At 42.2% G+C, this 17,294-nt stretch overlaps 2 protein-coding genes across 3 annotated transcripts in view; one reads left to right on the top strand and one right to left on the bottom strand.

The window, feature by feature from the left end:
* The first annotated feature begins 795 nt into the window (after nucleotides 1-795).
* On the top strand, nucleotides 796-8,367 carry MALSU1 (mitochondrial assembly of ribosomal large subunit 1). Its single transcript, XM_035129517.3, has 4 exons — nucleotides 796-1,171; nucleotides 3,710-3,888; nucleotides 5,350-5,431; nucleotides 6,518-8,367. Exons 1-4 carry the CDS (start codon nucleotides 892-894, stop codon nucleotides 6,673-6,675), a joined length of 699 nt encoding a protein of 232 aa, XP_034985408.3. The 5' UTR covers nucleotides 796-891; the 3' UTR covers nucleotides 6,676-8,367.
* Nucleotides 8,368-9,671: 1,304 nt separating this feature from the next.
* IGF2BP3 (insulin like growth factor 2 mRNA binding protein 3) overlaps nucleotides 9,672-17,294 on the bottom strand; it is a 63,999-nt gene continuing 56,376 nt past the window's right edge. For both annotated transcript variants that reach the window (XM_088654161.1, XM_088654162.1), the window contains exons 11-15: nucleotides 15,162-15,281; nucleotides 13,931-14,005; nucleotides 13,134-13,265; nucleotides 12,902-13,015; nucleotides 9,672-12,331 (exon numbers count right to left, since the gene is read on the bottom strand). In XM_088654161.1, coding sequence (XP_088510287.1) covers nucleotides 12,230-12,331; nucleotides 12,902-13,015; nucleotides 13,134-13,265; nucleotides 13,931-14,005; nucleotides 15,162-15,281 — 543 coding nt within the window. In that variant the 3' untranslated portion in view covers nucleotides 9,672-12,229. The remainder of the gene's footprint in view (nucleotides 12,332-12,901; nucleotides 13,016-13,133; nucleotides 13,266-13,930; nucleotides 14,006-15,161; nucleotides 15,282-17,294) is intronic.

The raw sequence follows: 17,294 nt of genomic DNA, 5'->3' as shown, positions 1-17,294 counted from the left end.
TTTATTACTTTATTCCTTATTCCATTATGACCAGTTAGCACCTCAGCCTTGAACATGTGACTTAGTTGTATATAGGTGCGTGCTACACAATAAAAACATGGTCCATGTGCTCATGTCCTACAGACTCACAGGCTTCCCATAGGCATTAATGTTGGCTGCTGTGAGCTCAGGATGCTGGGCTATATCCAGCAGGGTTCCTCTCACAATTCAGAGCAAGGTATCAGATGGTGACTGGAGATTATCAGAAGGAACGAATGGAAAAAAATTGGTCCTTAGGGTACCCAGGTAGAGGTTCCAAGACACTTAGAATGACGTATCTGCACTCTCTGTGCAGCCTGATTTTATGGCCTTCACCTGAAAATCATAGAATTGTAGAGAATCTCACGCCCCTAAGATTAAGAGTTTTAAGAAACTCGATTTCCAAGGAGGAGCCGAGAGTCTCGTTAAGCCCCATTAAGACCAGCAAGTTTATAATGGCACAAGGTTTTGTGGGCTGGAGTCCATTTCATCAGCTGCATCGTTTGTCTTCAGGGCAGCCACCAAACTTTCTTAGCTGGCTTGTGTTTCCAATCCGTTCCACAGTCTCCAGGGCAGGGCGAAAACGAATCCGGTTCCCAGGAAGGAGCGCGCCGCGCAGTGGCGAAAGAAAGGCGCTCCGAAAGCTCCCACTCCTGGAGTTGCCTTCCGAAAAGCTTGTGCGCCTGCGCTCGCCGCCCCCAGCTTTCACGCGAGGAGGCGCGCGGCCAATCGCCAGCGGCCTCGGCAGTCGAGTCAGCCGGCGCGCCGAGGAGAGGGGGAGTTTCCCGGAGAGATTCCATTTGGAACGTTGAGTGTTCGTAAGTTCCATCCGCGGAACGTCGGGGGTTCCTCCTTGGGAACCGACGGCCCGCCATGTGGCAGAGCAGCCGCTGCTTGCGGGCGCTGCTGAGGCTCAGGTCTTGGCAAGCCGCGGGAGGAGGAAGAAACAGCGGCCTGCGAGAGGCGGCGGCGGCAGCGGCGGCGGCTCCTCGATTTCCCTCGCGCGCGGGCTCGCTAGGGTTGCGGAAATTCAGCGCGGCGGGCAGCTCGGAGCTGCGGGATGCAGAGGTGGAGCAAAGCTTGCAAGAAGACTGGGCAGCCGGGCAGGAGCAGCGCATTCGCTCCGGTGCCGGCGAGGCCGCGGGTGCGTCTGGTAAGTAGCGCCGAAGCCCCGCTCGTTTGGGTCGGGGCGGTTGGGCCTTGAACAGCTGCAACCTTCTCGCGCGGTGGTGCAGGGTCAGCGAGCGAAAGGGCCCGGGGTTCAGCCCCTGGAATCTCCAGGTAGAGCTCGGGAAGGAAACCTTGGAGCGCCGCTGCCTGTTCGTGTGGGCATCGGGTAGTTTTGGCGGTGGAAGCCGGTCTCCTATGATCAAGGGCCAGAACGACTAGCCTTCTGTAGGAGCAACGCTACTAAGCTTTTCGACGTGCGATGCGGATGGGTCCTCCTTTCAGAGAGTTGGAAGGGGATCCGAGGGACATCTAGTCCAACCCCCTGCAGTGCAGGATTTACAGCATGATGCTATTTCCCTAAGAAGAGTTTGTAGAAACTGCAGTGTGAACTTTCTGCTACACCACGGATGGAGAACATGCATGGCCCTCCAGATGCTGTTGAGCTCCAACCCCATCAGCACAGACAGTGGTCAGGCCTGATGGGAGCTGTAGTCCGAAAAGATCTGGAGGGACAGTTCTAAAGCCTTTGATATCCACCCTGTTTGTGGAAGTGGTGGCTATGTTTCATTAATACCCCTAGAGTATATGCGTACCCCTAGAGTATATGCGTATGTAATTTAATTTATAGAAATATATATCTAAACCACAAGCTCATTTAAAAAAAATCAAGTTAAATACACTAAATACATCAAAGCATATTCAAACGTATAGCTAGTGCAGGAGGAGAGGCAGCTGGCCAACTGCTTCCATACTTGTGTACAAGTAGAGGAGCCATCTCCAACCTGGTGTCCTCCAGACATTGTTGACCACACCAGTGTTTCTCAACCTTTTTTGGGCCACGGCACACTTGTTCCGTGAAAAAAATCACGAGGCACACCACCATTAAAAAAGTTAAAAAATTTAACTCTGTGCCGCCCTATATTATAATTATGACTGTAAGAAACACTTGCCAAATATTGCTTTCCGGCGGGTCAGTGTTGTGTATTGGCGGCCGCCAGGCTCGTTTGCACTGAGCTTTGGGAAAGAGGAGGAGAAATATTGCTTTCCGGCGGGTAAGTGTTCTTCATTGGCGGCCGCCAGGCACGTGACAATGCAAATCGCCCTTCTCGTCGCCGCACGTCGCCGCACACCAGCCAGCGTCTCGCGGCACAGGAACAGTGGTTGAGAAACGCTGGACCACACCACCTAGAAGCCCCAGCCAGCAAGGCCCAATGGCAAGGGATGAGTTCCTTGGCTGCTTTCCCTTCTCACCAGAGAGCAGATCCAAAAGCATCATAGGTCACCAGACTTTGCTTTCAAAAAGTCCTCCTCTTCAGTGAGCTTTCAGATCCTTGCAAGCTCAGTGTGCAGCGGGCACTGAGTTTTAGCTGACACCCCAAAGGCGATGTTTATTATCAGGACCTGTAGTTTTATCCATACTAGGTTTAGCGCCATTCCATGAAAAGCTGCTTTCCGTCTATTAAACCTCTGTTAGAATAGAAGCAAGCCAACCCAGATTTATTTGAGGGAAAGAGTGGGCTTCCGAGGTATGATGTGTACGTAACCTGGGACACTGGTGTAACAATGGAAGAGAAGGGGCTGAGAGCAGGACTGCAACTTGAGGGCAAATTCCATTTCAGAATTAGATTCAAACCATTTGTAATTTAAACAATCACAAGTTTCAAGGGGTGGCGGGAAAGTTTAAACTGTGAAACAGTAGCATGTCTCTTGCTTACAGACTAGGGTACTTTTGCCTACAGGCAATGAGGGATCTCGATTGCTTGGTTTCAGTAGTGAACTGTCAACTGCTCTTGTTGGTAACACACAACACATTGAGCTAAATTGTAAATATAATCTTTTGGGGATTATTCATTGTTTGGGTCACTTCACTGACTACCTCAATTAGTCCCTTCAGAATATTAAGCAGTTAACTCTTTCCAGAGATTTCTACATTTCCCCCCAGGATTTGTTATGCAGTTTGAAAGGATGATTTAGCATTGGTCAAAGGCAGATTTGCCTGTCTGCTCTTTTCTTCTTCAAATGTGACTCATTTAAAAGTGATATGCAGTAAGAAAAATTGTATTTATGTGGGGTTCCCATGCAGCATTCCCTGAGTTCAGTATCTTGCTTAAGCTGGGTCTCAGCCACTGTGTATTTGTGTGTAGTATGAACACACTGGGGATAAGTGGTCCAGGCAGAAAACATGCTGGCATGCTAACAATGTACGTTTAGATGAATTGACCCAGTTTAGAAGCAGCATGTGTGTGAGATGCCACTTGTGAAAGTTTCTATTGCACACTGGTGTCAAGTTTAAAAATTGCCAGAGAGTTAGTGCACAACGGAAATGGGTTGGAGATTATAATCCAGTTTGAGTTTGGCAAAAACGGCATATTCCAAAATCCTAGTCCAGAGAGGCACTTTTTGTGAACTGTAGTTTGCAAATAAGGAACTAACCTCAGGAAATGCATGCACACCTTTCCTTCCTGCAAAAGGATTTCTTTTCCACACTGTTTCATTTTTATCATTCTGTTGCCTCTTTCAGATCATGTCTCTTCAGTATTCAGCATCGACCACATGGTATCACTTCTGAGACAAGAAAATGCCAAGGACATTTGCGTTATTGAGTTGCCTCCAGAACTGAAATACAGCAATTATTTCATAATTGTCAGTGGGTCATCTCCCAGGCACCTCCATGCCATGGCTCATTACCTGGTCAAAATGGTACGTCAACTACTCTGCACTCTTCTTAGCTTGTAGAACATTATTAACAGGGATGGCTGGGTGTATACAAAGTATGCTTGCAAATTTGCCAATTAGGGGGGAAATAGGTAAAGGGACCCCTGACCATTAGGTCCAGTCGTGACCGACTCTGGGGTTGCGCGCTCATCTCGCATTAAACATGGCCGTTTACCTTCCCGCTGTAGTGGTTCCTATTTATTTACTTGCATTTTGACGTGCTTTCAAACTGCTAGGTTGGCAGGAGCTGGGACCAAGCAACAGGAGCTCACCCCGTCACAGGGATTCGAACCGCCGACCTTCTGATCAGCAAGCCCTAGGCTCAGTGGTTTAACCACAGCGCCACCTGGGTCCCTCAGGGGGGAAATAGTAGATAATAAAATATAAGGCCCTGAGTATACCAAAGATTTGTGAATTACAAAGGAGATAAATTAGCTTCAACTAAGAGTAGGGTTCCAGAAAAAGGTGCCCCAAAAGGAAATTTGAGGGATATGGGAAAGGCTGGAGGAAAAGGCACGATTTATCCCATAGCTGGAGGACCTCTGGCTCACCATGTTGCTCTCAAATAGTTACTTTTCAGGGCTAGCAGGGGAATGGGACTCTGCTGACCAGGCAAGAGCTTTTTCCACCTACCTTTCCCCACCCTCCGTCCTTCATAAGGGAGCAGTTTTCAGAGGAGGAGCTGGGAGAGGAATAGGACTCTATGCTGGCCACCAGGGAAGAGCTTGTTCCACCTGCCTTGACCTATCCTCCAGCCCTCGGAGCTTTCAGAAGCAAGTTGCTACCACCGCCACTATGTCGATGTGTTTTGATGTAGTCTTCTGCTCAGTTCAGGTCATGGAAGCGGCAAGTGTGTGTGAATTGTTTTGTTTTTGCTTGTTAACGTTAATATTGTTTTGTGGATTATGAGTGTTGTAATGCTTTGCAAATTTTACAATATGACTTGTTGTGTGTTTGTGCTGTTTATTTTTTATGTTTTGTTAATAGTGTTATGTAGAAGGTAGTTTTATTGATTATTTAATTTAATGTAATTTATATTGCATTTGTGATGTTCTACTATGTTATTATTTATTGTATGTAAGCCACTTTGTGACTTGTGAGAGTCAAAAGCAGCACAGAAATAAAATGAAATGGCAGAAACCAAATAACCTAATACATGATGATGATACTTTTATTATTTATACTCTGCCCATCTGGCTGGGTTACCCCAGCCACTCTAGGTGGCTTGCAGCATATATAAAAACACAGTAAAACATCAAAACATTAAAACAATTATTAAAACAATAATTGTGACATAGGTCTCGTTTACTGCCAATGTTGTATGAGGGCGATGTGTAACATACCACACCTGTGAGTGGCAGCAACCATTTAATGGGTTTACTGTAATAACTACTGGTCTCTTGCCCATGAACGTGACTTTTTACACTGACTTGTTTTCTGCTTCAGTACAAGCATTTGAGGACAGACCAGGATCCCCATGTTATAATTGAAGGAAAAGATTGCGAAGATTGGATTTGCATAGATTTTGGTAAATCATTTTGTTTCTAGTAATGAAGAGTAAGACTGGAGCTTGAGCTGGGTATAACTACAAACTATCAGAATACATTTGGATAGAAGTGGCTTCTTGCACCCAAACATACAGTGGGGCATGTTCTTGCAACAAAGGCATCATTTGTTAACACGGGTATTAAGGACTTAAATTCTGGTGCTGTAGCAGTGAACTACATTGCAGGATTGTTGTATACTACTCTCTCAACCCAGCTGCCTGTGTGGGGCCGAAAACGCCGTTTCAGCTCAGTGCCCAGTAGTATTCTGGCCTTTTGTAAAGAGCTGCAGTATTCACCCTTCTACATTTCCTTCCAAACTGCATTGTTACAGACATGCTACATAAGCATGATACCTTCCCTTGAAGATAAGAAAAAAATTGGTTTACTTTAATGAGAATTAAAGCATTTAAATGCCTTTTCAGTAGGAGGAGGAAGTCTGATTCCTGCCCTTATTTAAGGGGAAATGAAAGTGGGTGGCTTGATTCAATCTTAAACTATAGTTTGGAACTGTAGAGGAAGAGGCAGTTGTGGCAGGCTTCAGGATCTTACACTCCCCTCTTCCCATTCCACCAGTCCGTGTGTGTTCATAGACTGAAAGCAGGCCAGTGTTGAGAGCTGGCATGGTCAGGCACCTGCCAAGGGCTCACATGCTTGCAGGGGGGCCATTGACAATAACCTGCTGGATGTGTTCATTACAACCACCCCCCAGGTCCATGGGGAGCAGGGATGAGCAAGCTGGGGGAGGAATGCCAACAGCTGCCCCTTTTGACAAGAAGCTTTCTCTTGGCTTATGGACTAAACTGCTTTAAATTAAGTAAAATGGTTCTCGAGTTTACATGTAAACAGGAAATTGTGAATTAGTCAAGTGGAAGATTTTCTACTGCTCTTCTGGTGAGCAAAAGAGGGCAGGGAAAAGGGAGTGCTAACATCAGTTCATCCTCAAATACAGCGAGCCTATGAGATGCTTAGCTGGTGGGTTGATTAGAGGTCTTAGTGGGGGTATGTCCAACTCAAAGCACGCTTATCTGTAGAACTGTTGCTTACTGCGACTCTTCTCGTCCTCACAGGCAATATTGTGATCCATTTCATGTTGCCAGAGACACGCGAAATCTATGAACTGGAGAAGCTGTGGACGCTTCGATCTTACGATGATCACTTGGCAGAGATACTGCCAGAATCCTTGCCTGACGATTTCATAATTGGGTTAACTCCTGAACAGCAGTGATTGGCCTCCCAAGTAGGGGAAAGAACAGGTCTGCATGAAATACACTGCACAGCTGAGAATTCAGTATCACAGTGTTTCTCAACCAGTGTGCCTCCAGATGTTTTGGGGGTTGAGAAACACTGCAGTATCAGTTCTTGGGAGATGCAGCAGGAAGAGAAGACAGAAGCCTCAGTTGGAGACCTTGGTGGCAAACAGAATCATACAGAATACTCCTCAAGTGAATTTGTGGCATATAAAAAAAGGAAACTTGGTTTACATATTGCAAAAAGCTTATGTTGTGGGTATAAAGCAGAGGTTGACTTTTGAGAGCCTAGTCATAATCCCCCCCCCCCCCGGAAGCTGGGTCTTTCTTACCAGTAGCTGCTGGTGGAACAAAAGTTGGTTGCTGTACTAAGTTACTGGTGACAGGTGAAAGTCTGTCTGAAAGGTATTTTGGTCAGTAATATAGCCCAAAGTGGAAGAAATACAGTCATTCCAAAATTGTTTCAGAGTTTTCTTCATTAACCTGGACATGCTGTTCCATGTTGCCTATTACTATAGGTCAGGCATAGGCAAACTCGGCCCTCCAGATGTTTTGAGACTACAATTCCCATCATCCCTGACCACTGGTCCTGATTGGAGTTGTAGTCCCAAAACATCTGGAGGGCAGAGTTTGCCTATGCCTGACCTATAGGTGCTCCTATAACATCAGCTTGGGGGTAATTGTTGGCTGATCCATTTTCCTTTTCCAGAGGTTTATAAGAGCAAACGGGAGAAGCCACAAGGGCCATGTGGATTTTGGTACAGACCATTTTAATAGGCCCAGCAGAGTTTAGAAAGCTCAGTAGACCTACTACCATGTCCGCGACAACAGAACTGCTTTGAGTTGTCTTACCAACCACCACCATCCCATTCAACAGCCATCCAGAATTGTACGAGTGTCCCATTGTTGTCACACAAACCACAAAAGCGAGCTACTTCTAATGGAATGTCTCAACATGAATGTTGGAAGTTCTATGACATACTCAAGTTTAGGGAACTCAAAGGTCAATTCAACTAATTTAGGCAGGAAGGTTGCTGTGTGCTAAATGGCTAGTGGCCCAAGTGTTGCTATCCTAGCCCAGGCATCCCCAGCCTTCGGGCCCTCCAGATGTTTTGTACTACAATTCCCAAAATCCCTGACCACTGGTCCTGTTAGCTAGGGTCCATGGGAGTTGTAGACCAAAACATCTGGAGGGCTGCAGGTTGGGGGTGCCTGTCCTAGCCAGTATGAGTACAGGCTTTCAGACTAACTTAAGGGCTAGTTTCTTCCTCTGCTATCACTTTAAATGGAAATGTGGAAAATTCAAGAAAGCATAAATGCTTCTATATTTTGAATATAAGCAGTATGTACAATAGATGAAACAAAGGTAACTTGGAAGAAAACATTCTAGGATAGTGAATTTAAATTCATGATGAATAAAGGCTTGTTTGAAAGAGTGGACAACCAGTTTTGAGCAATAAAACCTTGCTTCATTTCATCTGTGGCAGGAAGGAAGAATGGACTGATCATGTCACAAAGTTGCTACAAATACAACTTAGATTCATTGCTTTCTCTGCACAGAAGGACTAACTTCCAGGCACACTGGTGGTGAAGTCCTCCATTCTGTTCCAGAAAAATGTGGCAAACATTAATTTCATTAAAACAGTCAAAATAAATGGTTTTTGAACACAGCTATTATTGCATGTAAGTGAAATGACCGTCACAAGAAAAAGCGCTCATAAGGCAATTGGAACTTTAAAATGGAAGTTGAGTTCTTGCATCCAATGTAACCTCTCCTTCCATCTCAGCACTGTGATGACTAGGACTCCCCCCCCCCACACCTGTATTTGCATGCGGAAGTGTATATTGGTCATTTTGGCAATGTGCACCACTGGCATGTAACCCATTGAGGGTTAAGGCAACACTTGGAAGTGGTCCTTAGGTAGCCACCACTACCTAAGAGTGTGGACCCTTAGAATATAGAAGTGGCATTTGTTACCGAGAAGTGATTTGGGTGGGTCGGTGTCATTCTAACATTTTAAAGGATCACTAACTCAAAAACCAGTATGCAGCAACATGCAGCCATATTGCAATGGTTCTGTCCTCTCATTACTGGTTTGCATGTTTCTGTTCATTAAACATTTGAAATACATCAGTTTAATGCTTTGAAATACTTTACTTTGTCATGAGAATAAGGCCCTGTTCTCTCTCTCCCCCGAATCAGATTCCTACCATTGGACTGGGGATTTTGTTTTTCATTTCTACACCATTGCTGTTGTCACCTAAGTGCAAGCTGTCCCTGCATGGGATACTTCACACACTACTTCCAAGGAAGTGCCAGGTGTGCTGTAATATTCTCCTTCAGAGAAATGTAACATTAGGAGAGAGTTAAAAGCAAGCAAACATTTGACAGCCTTACTTTGTATCTTGTTAATGAAGTGGCACATGGTATGAACCAAGTTTACATTGGGATAGAACTATGCCCATTGTCTTCTAAATGTTGACACGCTATTGGTTTATAGAATTGCATTCTGATGCTTGACATTTATTTGAACAGTGGCATATAAATTTGTCATTTTTACTGCCTCACAGCACACTAATGACTGCAGAAACCCTGTGCATGCATGTAAATTTGCAACTGTCTCCATGTGCACCATTATACTGCATCTCATTGACCATTAAGAATCAGTTCCTCCTTGTCATAGGCCACTGGAAGAGGACTTATCCCCATTATGTTACGACTGCTAAGTTTTAAGCTTATGTGTACATAGAGAGTATTGGGCAGTTTAAACTGCTCTCTCCAAGTCCAAATCCCCTAAGCAAATTTCAGAAGTTTGCAGATATTCAGTGTTAACCAAGGTAGGCAAGGATGCTATATCACAGAACAACCAGTGCCTTCTCTGTAAAGTTGCAAAATAAGGCTAAGATCTCATTTCAACAACAAATCATTTAACTGCCATGTTGTGGAAGAAGGGAACACAAAAGCAGTCACATATGTCTGATAATAGGAGTTAAACTCTTTATTCCATTCAGAGGCATCTGGCAAGTGAAGCTGCATTGGGGGCACATTACAGAGGAGAAATGATCAATACTTTTGTGAATACTGAAGTCATTTACAGAATCACTTCCTACCTATTTCTAAGTACTCCAAATTACCAATCTCAATTGAAAGTAAAAGACATGATTTTACCATTCTAAAGCCTAGAAATTTAAGAGAAATTACAATATTTAAACCAGCAGATGTAAATGCAGCACTTATTTTGCAAAATAAAACTGTTATGGAAAACAAGTCAATCTTTCCCCAATATTAAGAAAAGGATATTGAATTCAGACAACAAAAATTCACACTATGACCTTCTCTCAATTCTTCAGTAATTGTAAATTCATTGTAAGAAAAGTCTAAAGATTAAGTTAAGTACTGTCCAAAATAGAAAAGAAACTTCCATTTTTCCCTTCTACTAAACTACAACAAAGATTTGTGGTTTTTAAACCAATTAGTAAAGAAAAGATCCAGTAAAAAAAAGAGAGAGATCATTTTTCAAAAGTTATCTAACCTGTATAACGACGATCTTTGGGGAAACGATCTATTCTATGAAGAAATGCCTCTATTTTAATATCAATCTAAGAGGTAGATCAACAAAATGGTGAAACAAACTTTTTTTTGTTTTTGCTAATTGTGCCCCTCAAATCAGTGCAGCATAGCAGTTCCAATCCTCTCATGCACAGAAACATCACAAACAAAAGGGTCCGAGGTAATAGCAAGGCTCATGTACACGGGCAGGCGTGTACGCACACAGCAGTCTTTATGCACCATGTGTTGCCACATTGTTAAAACTGAGGTAGACTGAAGTTTATTGTAGAAACTCGAATGCATATTACCACAATCATGATTCAAATTACATTCTGAAATTAAAAATAAAATTTAATTTGGTAAATTTCCTGCGATCCCTGCCTTTTGATAAGTTTTCTTCCTCCTTTTTTGTGGTCAGTTGCAGAGTGTGCATAAATCTTGCTGTTATCTTATTTCATTAGCCAAGCTTGAGGTTGTATTCTTTTATTTATTTATTTATTTTAAAAAAAAAAAACCTTTGAAGTGGCTTAGTATGGCCCTTAGTAGCGGCTGGATATGTAAACTTAGCCTTTCAATACCTTTAAATGAGACCAAACAGCGTTCAATCCCTCCTCCTCCTCCTCCCCCCACCCAATATTATGGTAACTGAAAACGGTATGGAGCTATCTGCTGGAGGCGCAGAGAATCCACACCTCTAAACTGCTCCAGCAGATGAAGAATCCTACCAAACTGAAGATGAAGCTTGCTCTCTGAAACAGAACTGGCAAAGTACAAACGGGCTGCAAATGTTTAGGTGTAGCCTTAGTAGGTAGGTTGTGATGGTCAAAGGCACAAAGGGTTCATGCATTCAATCAGTACAAGAAGAAAAAAAAAGTCCAGTCTCCAAAAGACCTTCTAAAATTTACCCCCAAGCCCCAGCCTCTTGCCATCACTTCCTTGTTCTGTTCCCAACAAAAGTACCATCACAAACTTTTTCATCCCATCGTAAAAGAAAAAAATAATGGCATTGCTGCTATCAGAATGTTGGCATTTGTTTAAGTATCGTTTGAACATTCACTGATTCCCCACCCCCCACCCCAAATGATTGTGTTGACACCCTCAGATATAATCAAAGACTCTATTTTTCCATCTCACTCCTGTCAGCCAGCAGTTAGAAGCAATCTACTATATTTCTTTCCCTTCCCCCGCTCAATAAACTCTGTAGTGCTCCTGACTATTGGCTGATCAAATTTTTCTTTTTTTAAAAAAATAAAATGCTTAAGAACTATTAGCTTTATAAAGTATACAAAATACCAAAAAGGAAAAAAGGGGGGGAGGGAGAAGAAGCAAAAAAAGGAACAATTTCTTATTTGAGGTATTAAATGCCTGAGGTAGTTTAGTAAAATGCATATTTATCTTTTCATGCCCTGGCCAACACCAATGAACACTTCCCTTAGTTTATACATGGCAGTGTTATGTAAAAATGCAACCAAATGTTTAAAAAAGAAATGCCACTTGGTTAACATTGGGAGTAACACGTAACCTCGTTGTCAATGCCCTTGTTCTAAACCCCTCCCCCCTCCCTCCCCAAACCCCACCCTCCAATTGTCTTTTCTTCTTTTACAAGTGGACCTAGAAGAGCAATGCCTTTTCTTGTTAAATCAGTGAACTCAAAAGAGAAAGAAGCTTCATTAAACCAAGTTCTAAAATTGCTGGGGAATAGCAAGAACAATAAAAGAAGACTAACAAGTTTTATGTTAAACTGTGAGGAATAGAACAAAAGGGAAGTGAAGGGGTCCTTAAGTTTAAAGCTGGGTTTCAAAAGTAAGAGAGCCTAAAGAATACATTCTCAGAGACAGCATGCCAACTGTGGCCTGGTCCTCAAACAAGTGACTGGCTTTGTGAAACATCTGCATATCATTCCAACAGGTGCCCAGAACCTGTCCGTTACAGTCTCTCTCTTTGGTCTGGCATCTGTCTCCGAAGGGTCTTTTCCTAAACCTTTATTTCCGTCTCTGCTGTGGCTGTCCACTTTGCGCTGTCTTTTGTTGCTGCTGCTGCCTTCTTACCTGAGCCAGAATTTCCTGAATTTTTCGCTGGGCAAGCTGCAGAGAGTTAACAAAATTCCAACCATCACCTGTCATGTTAGGTCGACTTTCGTACCGCTTGCTTTCTCATCTCCTTCTCCCCCCGCCCCCACAATTCTGTTACTCAAATGCATTTGCAACTGTAAATACCTTCAAAATAAAGAAGACTGCAATTATAAATGTGCACAGCAGATAGCACATTTGGTCCCTGAAAAATGCTGCTACAATGATTAAACCATTAAAATGTTCTCTCTCAACAGCAAATTATATATACCAGTACATATATAAAACCAGCCGGATAAAAAACATTAACTTATACAGAACCAAATGTGTAAAAAATGAGTTTTTGCTGCTCACCAAAAGACAGGAAGCGAGGGGACAGGAAAGAATTCCACAATTTAAAATAATCCAGTATTTACTGATAGTTGAACTAGTAACAATATTTCCCCCTTGTTTTCTTCTTGTCAGGACTACAAAGGTAAATATGACTTTTCAATGGGTAATTTCATGCCATTTTAAACTAAATTTCTATTCTCGTCTTTGGGGTACATCACTGAAAAAAAATCAAAGGTCTCTGTTTACACCTACCTGGCATGCATAGAAATGGCCTGTAATTTTCACAACCACCTGATCATTTTCATCTGGTGTCTGGTCACGAGGAACTACAACTTCGGCACTTGTCAAATTCTGAAGCTCATTTACCTGTGTAAAAGAAATTGTACAATCACTGCACTGCTGTACCATGTTTTATAATACAAATTGGTTTTATTTATTAAAAAAAGTAATTGGTTTATTAGTCAACTTTTCATCAGCTACTTGCCGTTTTGCCTCCTTTACCAATAACTCTACCAGCAGCATAGGATGGCACTTTTATATGAGCTTCAAGTTTCACTTCTTCTTTAGGTCCAAAGAAATTTTCTTCCTTAAGTTTCCCGTAGATTCTTCCTTGGGCCTTTAAAATAAAATATATCCCAATCAAATCAGTCTGCCACTAAATTCAGTCCTACGTACCAACCCCATGAAGCTACAGAAAAGAAGATCACGTTTCCTTGCTAATTCCATGTTATCAGCAATAGGCATAATGGCAGAAACAAATCTGAAGATTATGTTCAAAAAAAATTAAATTACAGTTTTGATAAATTCATACAATCTTTTTACATTTTGGCACCTGATACAAATGACATCAGGATGAGAATGTACAAGCTTCTGGTGGTGACTAGAAGAGGGTGAAAGTAACCATTAGGAGAAAGAAAAAGAAAACCGCTAAACCACACCAGGAGCATTGACTTTGCAGTTATGGAAGCACAGTGCACAGAGACATGGAAGCACTGTTTCTGCGAATGAGCAATTTGAACTGAGGACTGCAAATAACACTACCATGATTTCTCTGATTGGCTGCATTTAAAACAGTCACCACATAGTTTCTTCTACCTACATTTAAAAATGAGTTAACAGGTATATGCTCCTATGCTTAACATGGAACATCACACACAAGCAACTTACTCAAATAACGAGGCAGAAGGATTTTCACCTTCTCTCAACTATTCATGTTTTGTCTTGCAACTATTAATGAAAGTCTAGATAGCACAAGAGCCAGATAGTTGCTGAACACTGTACCTTGAACTGTGCCTCTGGCGGTCCAGTGATTATCACCATTCTCAGCTTTGCATCTGGTCCTTCGGCAGGTGCAATCTAGAAAAGAAGTGACAGATTAAGAACTTCTTGGGCGCCCTCTCCTCACTACTCAATGAAATAATAGGGTGTTGTTGTTTTAAAATGAAAACCACCACCACCCTGCTATTCCACTACAAATGCACTGGCAACATTAAGCATGGATATTAGTGTTTTCCTACAAATTGTGAACCCATATAGGAGGGTACAAATCCACTGGTGATTGCTTTTGAAATAACGTGCTCCTGATGTCAGTCAATCTTACTACTCCATCCATGTATTTCTGTTATAGGCTAAGCCATACCACTTTCCTGGAAAATGGAGCTGGATAAAGCTGAGAGGTGAGATCATGGAAAATTTCAGTAGTGCCAGCAGAACTGGGGGGGGGGGGTAGAGCAGGAAGAGAGAGACAGGGAGAATGATGTACAAAGAGGTAAGATCACTCGTCAGATACACTGTATGACACAATCCCTTTAAAAAATCATTTAAACATTAACAGAGAAAAATTCTAACCAATAACCTCTTTTGCCCACTTCAAAACAAGAAAGGTGAATGCAAGTCCTACCCACATACCCTCTGCTATATTGGATCAACTATCACAGAAGACTCAGGATTGTTGATAATGAACTGCATTTATAGCACAATCCTATACTTGCCTATGCAAAAGTAAACTCGACTGATTTTAACAAGGCTTACTCCCAGGTAATAAGGGTTGTAGCCTTAATTCTAGAGTAGATTTTCCAAACTGTAATCACCTCACAGGCAAACTATACGCTCATCTTATTTTGAACTAAAAACATTTGAAGCAACATGAGAAGCACAACAATTAAATTTGCTTTCATGTTTGTTAACTAAAATCTCATTTTCAGCTCTGCACATTACGGCCAAATAAGCTTCAATTAAAAAACATGGCCCAAAGGTCTAAATTATCTGAAAGAACAAAAAGTCAAGCCCACCAAGGTGGCAGGTTTTTTTTTACAGCTTTTATTTCACCCCTCAAAGAACTTTTAGAAACATGACTGCAATTATCTTGTCTCTGACGGAGCGAGTACCATTTACTGCTTTATAGTGAAAGCAGGGTGTCTAAGGTAGACACAGAAACAGAGCAAACCTGCAGAAACTTGCTGAAACAGTTATAAAGATTGGGGATATTCGAAGTTGATCAGTTTAATATTACCTTAATGGATGCACCTGCAAAACGAGAGAGTTGTTTGATGTGTTGCCCCTGCTTGCCAATAATGGCACCCACTGCCAAGGCTGGGATGAACAGATGAACAGTCTCAGACTCTGGCTGTTGCTGGAATAGGTAAGTGAGGGGAAAGGTCAGGCAATGAACCACCTGAATGGTAGCAATCAAGCTGTAGTTGCCAATTGAAAGCAAGCAAATACACCTTATTTCCAACCACCATGTGTGGCTGAGTAGCTGTTTCTAACAACAAATAAATTCATTCAACTTAAAAGATTAAATCTACCAGATTTCTAAATATGCAACTCTAGATTTTTGTGTGTTAAGAACTACTCACAAGAGGTTTGAAACAAACAAAACGTAGCAAAAAAAATTGCATTACGTGATCAGCTGCAAACTTTAAGGATTACAACCAGATGTCAAGGAAATAAACTACTAACTGACTTTTAGAAGACATCTGAAAGCAGCCTTATATAGGAAAGTTTTTAATGTCTGATATTTTACTCTGCTTGATGTTTAAATTTGTTGGAAGCTGCCCAGAGTAGCTGGGGCAACCCTGCCAGTAGGGTGGCGTATAAATAATAAATTATTATTATTACTAATGAAGTCTCTTGCGTGCAGCACCTGGATTCTCTTGGCAGCAATCCCACAACATTAAAAAAGGACTTTAACTTCATTGTTATATATCTGCCTATCTTAGAAGTGATTTATAAAGAATAACTGGTTGATTAAGGTGTTCTGCTATTTAATACACAATGATTAACAATGTCTGACATACAGTGGTGCCTCGCTTAACGAATGCCCTGCTTAACGAAATTTCCGCTTAACGAAAGGATTTTTCGAGCGGAGGTTACCTCGCTAGACGAATACGTTTTACGAAAAATTCGTCTAGCGAATCACGGTTTCCCATAGGAATGCATTGAAATTCAATTAATGCGTTCCTATGGGCAAAAAAAATTCCAAAAAAATTCAATGCATTCCTATGGGATTCGCTAGATGAATTTTTCGCTATAAGAAAAGACCCGTGGAACGAATTAATTTCGTCTAGTGAGGCACCACTGTATTGGGTTGACATCTTTCTGTTAATACACAATTCCATTATTACCTCTATTGAAAAGCCATATGTAGCACAAAACAAATGGTTTTTCCAGTCATTTATTGTAAGAGAGATCCCTCTGCACTCAGTTACTATGTCCAATACATCCTGAAGTAATCTTAAAAAATGAGTTCATTGTCTTTACTGAAGTCAGATTATGCAGACATATTATGCTTCAGCTATATTTAAAAACAGAAAACCAAAGCACAGAAAGAAAAACCCAGGGAACAAAACCAAACACAAGCTTCTTGATGGTGACAGAATTAGAACACCAGTGTAGGCTCTGATTCACATATTGAAAGAAGCACAAACAATATTGCAAGTAAACACATATAAAATAATCAGTTATGTTAAGCTTTAGCTAAAACAATTTCACAATTTGTTAGCTACAAAGGTTCCTGTGGAGGAATAAAAGCTTGGGATCAAACACCACACATTTCCCCGTCATATATGTTGTCATATGCATACTTATGCACTGGTAGAAACTCTTTTATGTAGTCTTTGGTCTGTTGTTGTTGTTTAGTCGTTTAGTCGTGTCCGACTCTTCGTGACCCCATGGACCATAGCATGCCAGGCACTCCTGTCTTCCACTGCCTCCCGCAGTTTGGTCAAACTCATGTTCGTAGCTTCGAGAACACTGTCCAACCATCTCGTCCTCTGTCGTCCCCTTCTCCTAGTGCCCTCCATCTTTCCCAACATCAAGGTCTTTCCCAAGGATTCTTCTCTTCTCATGAGGTGGCCAAAGTATTGGAGCCTCAGCTTCACGATCTGTCCTTCCAGTGAGCACTCAGGGCTGATTTCCTTAAGAATGGATAGGTTTGATCTTCTTGCAGTCCATGGGACTCTCAAGAGTCTCCTCCAGCACCATAATTCAAAAGCATCCATTCTTCGGCGATCAGCCTTCTTTATGGTCCAGCTCTCACTTCCATACACCACTACTGGGGAAACCATAGCTTTAACTATACGGACCTTTGTCTAAGCTCCTCCAATAGCCAATTCTGATGGTGAGTGCCAATAGGACTGGAGCA

Source organism: Zootoca vivipara, chromosome 11, assembly GCF_965207765.1.
Source record: "Zootoca vivipara chromosome 11, rZooViv2.hap1.1, whole genome shotgun sequence".
In the NCBI taxonomy this organism is placed as follows: Eukaryota; Metazoa; Chordata; class Lepidosauria; order Squamata; family Lacertidae; genus Zootoca; species Zootoca vivipara.
Note: the sequence above shows the minus strand (reverse complement) of the source record. Positions and strands in the feature narration are given on the sequence as shown.